This window comes from Apium graveolens, chromosome 7, assembly GCF_009905375.1.
Source record: "Apium graveolens cultivar Ventura chromosome 7, ASM990537v1, whole genome shotgun sequence".
NCBI lineage: Eukaryota > Viridiplantae > Streptophyta > Magnoliopsida > Apiales > Apiaceae > Apium > Apium graveolens.
The window spans coordinates 15,448,223-15,457,719 of NC_133653.1; the positions used below are offsets into that span (position 1 = coordinate 15,448,223).

General features: G+C 39.2%; 1 protein-coding gene across 1 annotated transcript; it reads left to right on the forward strand.

Moving 5' to 3' along the window:
- The first annotated feature begins 959 nt into the window (after positions 1-959).
- Positions 960-3,279, forward strand: LOC141671894 (uncharacterized). Its single transcript, XM_074478325.1, has 5 exons — positions 960-1,739; positions 1,864-1,921; positions 2,028-2,111; positions 2,221-2,356; positions 2,447-3,279. Exons 1-5 carry the CDS (start codon positions 1,112-1,114, stop codon positions 2,735-2,737), a joined length of 1,197 nt encoding a protein of 398 aa, XP_074334426.1. The 5' UTR covers positions 960-1,111; the 3' UTR covers positions 2,738-3,279.
- Positions 3,280-9,497: the final 6,218 nt, after the last annotated feature.

Genomic DNA, 9,497 nt, shown 5'->3' on the forward strand with positions numbered 1-9,497 from the left:
AATACTTGGGTGCTTGTCAGATCTTGCTTGCAGCTGAAAACTTATTTACTTTTTTCCTGCACTGCTTCCTGTTCAAGTTCTTGATTTTCTTTGAGTAATGAAATCATATTCCTTTCTTCTCCATTACTTATTTTACTCTCTAATATCCAAATTAATTAAGTTTATTATCAACCAAAATGTCAACTAGGTCTTTATAGCCTTTAGGTATTACTTTAATTCTGATTAGTTCCAACAACTAACTAAACTGGAATTTTAACTAATGACTCTTTTCCTGATTTTGCATATTGGAAAAGTTGAAGGACAGAGAGATAGAATTAGAAAACAGCTCTAAAGGAAGAGGAATCATTGGTCTTCCTGGCCCTCAAACCTTCTCACTCACTCCAGCTGCAACAGTAAAAGTAACTAGGACATCAAAATAAGGGGTCATTGGAATAATGGGCTGGCTTATTGGCAGTGACACTACCTAGCCGCTCCCATTTCCAATCAATTACAAAGTTGGCATTTTTTGCTCGTTCCTCGTAGAAAAGGATAAAATATGCAAAGGTAAGTCGCGTTTGCTTGTCAAGCTCAAGCTCGAAAAAGACCTGTTTCTTGTAGTGTGGTGTCAAAATTATACGTTTTTTTGTAGCTGAACAACCAAAGAACGATGCATATTTACATGATGGTTAATGCGTTTTCTTATTTTTAATGCAACAGTAAGGAAAGAGGGACTAGTATTTTGAGACGAAGACGAGTATATCTCCATACATGAAACATGTAATGTGTACAAGATTCTGACCTGAACCCATAACCTCAGGTAAGGGGGAAGTAGGGGAGTTGGTGTCATTCTCATATGGTCACATTAATTAAAAAAATAATGCCCTAAACAATGGGATGTATGGCAGACTCCAACCCTTCATGTTACAACATTGCTGACCCAACCCCACCACATTCCCTTTAAATACCACTTAATCCCCATATCTTTCCTCCAACCTCTTCTCAAATCATTTACATATTCCACTTGTATTCATTTCCTTCTCATAACTCTTCAACATTCCTTCACCCTTTCTCTCATTTTTTTTTTCAGAACAAACAATCATTTGAACTTCAACAATAAACTCAAAACTTGAAAATGTGTTCTTCCAAGTTAAAACATCAAGAAACTGGTTCTTATGATATCAATGGACGCCCTGTTCTCCAGCCTACTTGCAACAGAGTTCCACTGATAGAACGTCGCAATTCGCTAAAGAAAAACCCTGCAAAATCTGTCACTACACCACCAAAGATCCAACCTATACCATCAAAAATTAGTACCATTTCCAGTACTACTAATGGCAGTCCCAAACTTAGGCCTTCGGTAATCACACCCCCTATATCTCCTAAGCAAAAATCTCCACGACAGCCAGCGATTAAGCGAGGGAATGATCCAAATGGAATTAGTTCTAGTACTGAGAAGCTAGTGTTGACACCAAGAAGCACTAGCAAAGTTGTGACACCAGTAAAAAAGTCGAAAAAAATTGCACCTTCTGTGGACACAACTACATTAAATTACTCATCTTCATCCATAGTAGAAGCTCCTGGAAGCATTGCTGCAGCAAGGAGGGAACAAGTTGCAAATATGCAAGTGCAGAGGAAATCAAAAATTGCTCATTATGGAAGAACCAAGTCTGCAAGGTTTGAACCCGCAGTAGTTCCGCTTGATGATGCTACAACAACTGCTGCAGAGGAAAAAAGATGCAGCTTTATTACGTCTAATTCTGGTATGAATGACTATCAATCAAAATATATCGAAAATTACTTAATAACAAGCTTTTTTGGTTTCTTAGTCTTGACTCTTTAAGTATCATATTTTTCCCTAGATTGCTCATTATTTTGCTCTTGCAGACCCTATCTATGTTGCTTACCATGATGAAGAATGGGGTGTTCCTGCTCACGACGACAGGTAATTATTCATATCTTGCAATCTTTCGAATTTGCAATTTGCATATTTGTTCCATATTGAGCAATTTTTGAGTTTAGGAGCTGATACGATATTATATGTTATGCAGGCTGTTGTTTGAATTGTTAGTATTAACTGGTGCACAAGTTGGATCAGATTGGACTTCAGTTTTAAAGAAAAGACAAGAATTCAGGTGCGTGTAAAATTTGCATTCAAAAATTTTAGAGAACTTTTTTTATCTAATCTTTACACAATTCAGGTTCTTATTATTAACAATTTTATTGTTTTTCATATATTATCAGGGATGCTTTCTCAGAATTTGATGCAGAAACTGTCTCCAAATACTCAGAGAAGAAAATTACATCAATTAGTACCAAGTATTCTATAGCCTTGAGCCAAGTTAGGGGGATTGTGGACAATTCTATCCGAATTCTCCAGGTACTTGATTTTATCTTGTTTAAGATACTGAAATTTTATCCGCAATCAAACGCGACACTAATGTTGTCTATTCTTTTAATTCACGTACAGATCAAGAAAGATTTCGGATCGTTTGACAAGTATTTGTGGGGATTTGTAAACTACAAGCCAATTGTGACGCAATACAAATCAAGCCACAAAATGCCTGTCAAGACATCGAAATCAGAAGGCATAAGCAAAGACATGGTTAAGAAAGGATTCAGGCTAGTCGGACCAACTGTCATACATTCCTTCATGCAAGCAGCTGGCCTTACAAACGATCACTTAACCACCTGTCCACAGCACCTTCAGTGCCTTGCATTGGCCTCTCAGACTGGCGCATCCGTAGCGCCCGCTCTATAAGATTATGACGAACAACATGCTATTAATTATAATGGATAGTGTAACATAATAGCTGATTTGATCTCTAACAACACATTTTAAATAACTGTGTGAGAGTGTTTGTTAAATTATTAAGTTCTTGAGATTGAAGTTAAGAATGGAGGAAAAGTATAAGAGAGGACACAAGGCATGTGCAAAGTGGGCTGGGAAATGGGGACAAGGCCATGTGTTTGGTTTAGTGGTCATGGCTTTCATTTCTTAGTGACCACAACATCTTCTTGCTGCTATCCATTATTTCCATTACTTTTCAACAGGCTGTGAAAGGAACACAACTTCAGAGATAGGAAGAGAGAACAGGGGAATTTGGTCCAGCCCTTTCATCTGCATGTCAATTACTAAATGATTGTTTCAGTTTTCTAACTTAGATGTTTAACATGTGTAAGACAGTCTTGTTTATCACAATCTAGTGTGAAGGGTTTTGAGTGTTTATTTTTGAGTTTTCTCCATTTGGATTGTATCATTATTGACAATATTTGGAATGTAAGTATTGTGAATTTCATACTTATTACACAAGATTTCCGTACACCTACACATTATTAACCTTAGTTTTATTCAAAGTTGTTTTACAAATTAAACCTCTAACCAAACCGCAACAAGTACATACTTGACTATCGCGTCAAACACCAACATGTATCTCCTATATTACATAAAATACACCAAATAATTCACTCATGAATGCACACACTTGAACTAAAAAGAGGATGGAAATACACACAACTTGGATGAGTTGTATGAATTGGTGAAAGAATAAGTTAAGCATCTAGGCCATGTGCATGGCAGACTTTTTTCCTTAAAGAAAGAACTTGTACAAGCATGCAGGTAGGCAGCATTATCACCAAAAAAAGAGAGCATATTTACATGCTTAACATTCAGGTCATACTTGCTTTTAAGAATGTCATTCAAACAATCAAACCTGTCAGCCGGTGTGAAACACCAATATAAAAAACGCGTTTCGAAAATCCAGGTGTTACTATTATTTTTTTACTGATTAAATACAAAAAGTGTTATTGTATTCCGTCCACATTGGCATATCACATGACATCATTTGAACATTTGAAACTGATAACATAATTTAAACAAATAAATCTGGCCCGGGTTGCCATGTAAATGGAAATATTGAAATTTAATTTAATTCAATAAATATAAATGAAGAAACTTACCGTCAGCAGATGACTCACTGCTGACTAAAAGGTGTATTGGCCTAACAACAATTTTTTTTTTAACCGAACCTAACAACAATTATTTTCTAGATTCTTAAATAAGGATACTTGAATTTTTTAAAAAGAAAAAAAATATAACTATGATAGTAACTAGTATTCTTCCTCATCCATTCTTCTCATTATTCCTTGTTTAATCTCTTGTTACCGTTAAATGCACTTCTAGTGAAATGGTCTTGGCTTTTGCCATGGTTTAAAGGTCTTGGCTTTTGCCATGGTTTAAAGGTCTTGGCTTTTGCCATGTTTTGAATCCGTCTGGGAGTTTTAAGTCGTGTTTCCTCAGTTTATCTTTGCAGTTTTTAATCCTTAGTTACATCTTTTGAGTCTATTTTTTCGTAAATGAATCCCATGGAGAATATTACACAGGCAATGTACGAAATTAGTTTAGATGAAGACGATGTTGGAGGCATATCGTTGGAAGACGGCGGAGATGTTACGCCCACAGAACAAATGGGGGATCCAAAGTTGTGTCTGGTGGGGAAATTTTTAACAGAAGGGATCTTTGACTTCACAGCAATGCAACATACTCTGGCAACGTTATGGAAGCCAGGTAAGGGAGTATATATTAAGACTGTGGAGGCCAACTTGTTCTTGTTCCAATTCTATCATGTAATTGATCTGAATAGAGTAATAGAAGGAAGTCCATGGTCCTTTAACCGGAAAGTGTTGTTGATAGGACGAATGCCTGATAACATGAATCCTCGGTGTGCTCCCTTGGATACAATCGATCTATGGGTTCAAATACATGATATGCAGCCAGGTTTTATATCGGAGAAGGTACTGCAGGAGATTGGAAACCAAGTAGGAAGGCATATTTGCTCTTGCCCAAGCAACTTCAAAGGTATATGGAGAGAATACATGCGTATAAGGGTTACCATTGATATTAAGAAACCATTAAGGAGGAGAATGAAAGTTCGTAAGTCTGGAAATGAATGGAGTTGGATTACTTTCAAGTACGAAAACGTCCCGACATTCTGTTTCATATGTGGAATCATCGGGCATGGAGAAAAGTTCTGCAGCAAGATCTTTGACACACCAGAAAACGAATTGACTAGGCCATATGGTGTTTGGATGAGGGCTCAACCAAGAAGACAAAACAATTTGATAGGCTCGAAATGGTTGAGAACTGGTGGGGAAGGTATGACGGAATCATCAAGGTCTTCAGTCGATAATCCGGCACCGGAGAAGTTTGTTCGTACTGAGATGGTAAGCCCTGAAATTACGGGGAATGATAAGGGAAGCAAAATAATAGGGATGGGATTGCAACAGAGCGATACGATGGGCAACAAATCAGGGAATTCAAATAGTGGAGATAATGCAGAGGGAGGGAAAAATAATACAGGTATCAAAAGTATTATTTTAGAAAATAAAAAAAGAAGAACAGATTGTGAGGGAGAGGATATCATGGGAATAAATACAGAAATTGAGCAAGTATCGGACAATGACAGCATGGACCAGGATGGACTTAATATTGGGCCAAAAAACGGATTTGTGGCGGGTTCTGAAAATCGGGCCCGCCTAGGATTATGACGACTTTTAGCTGGAATTGCCACGGGCTTGACACCCCGTGGGCTTTACAATTCCTAAAGGATCAATTGATCCAAAAGAAGCCCAGTATTATATTCCTTAGCGAAACGTTGTGCAAAAAAGAAAAGGTAGAAAATGTAAGAAAGCAAATAAGGTTTGAAGGAGCGTTTGCAGTCGATTGTCAAGGCCAGGGAGGTGGCTTAGCTATGTTCTGGAGAAGCAAAGAGGAGATCACCTTACAATCATATAGTAATAACCACATTGACGTGGTTGTAAACATTCAGGGTTGGCCCCCCTTTAGATTAACGGGATTATACGGTGAACCTAAAAGGTCGAATCGGAGGTCTACTTGGGATCTCATTAGACATTTGTATACGCAAATGCAGCTCCCCTGGATATTAATTGGTGACATGAACAATGTCTTAGGGCAAGCTGACAAAAGAGGAGGTCCGTTGTATCCGTCATGGCTGATTAATGGGTTTCAGGAAGTTCTTGATGAATGTGATCTACATGATATGGAATTACAAGGCTATCCATTCACGTGGGAAAGGGGGCATGGCACAGACAGTTGGGTTAAAATTAGATTAGACAGAGCTGTAGCTTCAAGTTCTTGGTTGAATTTTTTTAAGGACGCAACGTTAGTCAATCTCGAGGTGTCAACCTCAGACCATAGTCCTATATTGTTGGAACCAGTTGTTGCGAGTCTAACGCCAAGAATTAGAAAGCAAAAGTTTGAGAACGCTTGGCTTAGGGAACCAGTATGCAAGTGTATAGTAGAAGATTCGTGGCAGAGAAATCAGAATGAGGCTATACAAGTCAAATTAAGCAGATGTCTGGAAGCTGTGTCAGCTTGGGGGCAAGACTTCACTGGAAACTTTAAAAAGAGGATTGACAAGTGTAAGAAGATCATAAGAAACACGAAAGGGCGAAGGGATAGAGAAGCAATTCAGAGAAACCAATGTGCCAACAAAGAGTTGTCAGAAATTTTCACCCAGCAAGAAATTTTCTGGAAACAAAGGTCGAAGCAACTATGGTTAAGGGAAGGGGATAAAAACAGTAAATTTTTTCATGCTACAGCTCGAGCCAGAAGGAAAAATAACCAGATTCAATTCTTGCTAAATGACAGAGGAGAGCAAGTAGACTGGGAAGGAGGTCTGCAAGGAATGATGGAAGACTATTTCACTAATCTATTCACTGCAACAGAAACAAGCTGGCAAACCGTAATTAGTTGCATTGGGAGAAAAATTTCAGACGTACAGAATGAAGCTCTTCTGTCACCTGTTGAAGAAATAGAGGTAAAGCAGGTGATTTTTCATATGCATTCTGATAAGTCTCTGGGCCCTGACGGAATGAGTCCGGAAGGGATTCTTTCATAAATATTGGAACACAGTTGGGGGCGATGTAATTCAAATGGTAAAATCCTTTTTTGAATCCGGTACTTTGAGCGATCAATATACGGACACTAATATTGTCCTGGTTCCAAAAAAGAAAAATCCCCAATACATGACTGATCTTAGGCCAATCTCGCTATGTAATGTCAGGTACAAGATAGCTTCTAAAGTGTTAGCAAATCGGCTAAAAGAGGTAATTGACCTGATTATCTCTGAAGAGCAAAGCGCTTTCATCCCGGGACGGATAATTTCAGATAATATTATGATATCATTTGAGATTATGCACTACATGAAGCGTAAAACTCGAGGCAAAAAAGGTTGGATGGCTCTGAAGCTCGACATGAGCAAGGCCTATGATAGGGTGGAGTGGAGTTATATAAGAGCAATGTTAAGTAAGTTGGGTTTCTCTAACTCAATTGTTGACCTTTTTATGCAGTGCGTTACTACAGCTCGATATAAAATCACCCATTCGGGCAAGGAGTTTGGTAATATAGTTCCTCAAAGGGGGTTGCGCCAAGGCGACCCTCTCTCTTCGTACTTATTTCTGTTATGCATGGAGGGCCTATCAGCACTAATTAAGAACTATGAGCAGCGTGGTTTGATAAAGGGAATCAGTGTAGCTAGAGGTGCTCCGTCTGTGACGCACATGTTCTTCGCGGATGACAGCTATATCTACTGTCATGCCACTAAGGAAGAAGCTGCAAAAGTAATGGAGATTCTAGCAATTTTCGAACATGCATCTGGTCAAAAAATAAACACTAGTAAGTCTAGTGTCTTCTTCAGTCGTAATGTACAACAAGAAACCAAGAAGGCAGTGTTAGAAGTTCTGGGGTTTTATGAAGCTGGCTTGAACAGTCAATATCTCGGGCTGCCTAATTGTATGAGTAGAAATAAAACGGCAGTTTTGGGGTACCTGAAAGATCGAGTTCGTAATAGAATTCAGAGCTGGGATGGTAGTTTATTAAATAAGTGTGGCAAAGAAATTCTTCTGAAGACAGTAACCCAATCAATACCCAACTATGCAATGTCCGTCTTCTTACTGCCTCTAGAAATGTGCGAGGATATGGAAAAGATGATGTGCAAATACTGGTGGAAATCAGGGAAAAAAGAGAAGAATATCCATTGGATGAGCTGGAAGCGGATGTGTGCTTCAAAGTTCCATGGAGGCCTGGGTTTTAGACACCTGCATGAGTTCAATGTTGCCTTACTGGGGAAGCAGGGCTGGCGCCTGGTCACAAACCCAAATGGGTTGGTAGCAAGGATTTTTAAAGCAAAATATTTTCCAAATGACAGCTTCCTCAGTGCTAAGTTGGGAGCAAGCCCAAGTTTTATATGGCGGAGTGTTTTGGCAGCCCAGCATATTCTAAGACAGGGTTTGGGTCGCAGGGTAGGAGATGGAAACTCGGTACAGATTCTAAATGAGCCATGGCTGCCGAGTATTGATAACCCGTACGTGTCAACGGAGAGTACAGATATTGAAGGTCATACAGTATCAATGTTGATGGCACCAAATGAAAGAAAATGGGATGAAGATCTAGTTAAGCATTTATTGACTCAGAGAGATGTCAATCTCATTTTAGCTACTCCTTTATCAGACAACATTGAAGACAGTTGGTACTGGAGGAAGGAAAAGTCTAGGAATTTTTCGGTGAAGACGGCGTATACACTAATTCAAGAATCAAAGCCCATGGTAAATCAATGTGGCTCTTCTCGTTTCTGGAAATGGATGTGGAGCCTGACAATACCCCCAAAAATCAAAAACTTTATGTGGAGGGCTGTAACGGGGTGTCTCCCAACAAAAGAAATGCTACGTATAAAGCAGGTGAGTATTAACGTAGCATGTGCTTTGTGTAATAGGGAAGCTGAGAGCACGAGTCATGTTTTGCTGGACTGCTCTTTCGCCAGATGTTGCTGGGAAATAGTCGAGGTCTCTACAGATGATACTCCTCATACTTCTTTTACTGAATGGGCCCTGAATGTATTTGATAAGTGGGATGCTACTAAGCGTCAGATTGGTGCCATGCTGTGTTGGACAATCTGGAATTGCAGAAACAACCTAATATGGAACCAGAAAAGTACGGAAGTGCAGGAAGCCGTGTATTCAGCTAGAGTGGTTCTTAGTCAGTGGAAAGAAGCTCAAGACAGGTTTTTTGACAAGTCATGGGGATTGTTAAACCCAGATGACGGTGATGAGCTATGGTCCCCTCCAAATGAAAATAAGACTAAGATTAATACTGATGCTGCGGTTTTTGAAGCTTCAAACAGGTATAGTTTCGCGTTTGCTGCAAGAAACCACAAAGGTGAATTGATTGAAGCAAGGTCCAGCTGTAAAGAAGGGTGTATTACTCCAGAGTGTGCCGAAACAATGGGGAATAGAGAAGCTTTGAGCTGGATCAAAGACGAGCAGCTGAATGATGTAGTAGTTGAAACGGATTGTTTAGTTGCTGTCCAGGAAATCCGTGGCCGCGAAACAATGTCATCATACTTTGGCATTCTGATTCAGGATTGCAGAAATCTCCTGAAGGAGGTAAAAAACAAAGGTGTTTACCTTAAATTTGTAAAGCGTTCTGCGAATAACCTAGCCCA

Excerpts from the sequence above, each read along its gene's own strand:
- LOC141671894 (XM_074478325.1), top strand. The coding sequence starts at position 1,112 with ATGTGTTCTTCCAAGTTAAAACATCAAGAAACTGGTTCTTATGATATC. Across the intron at positions 1,740-1,863 it reads CTTTATTACGTCTAATTCTG|ACCCTATCTATGTTGCTTAC; the intron begins GTATGAATGACT and ends TTGCTCTTGCAG. Across the intron at positions 2,357-2,446 it reads ATTCTATCCGAATTCTCCAG|ATCAAGAAAGATTTCGGATC; the intron begins GTACTTGATTTT and ends ATTCACGTACAG.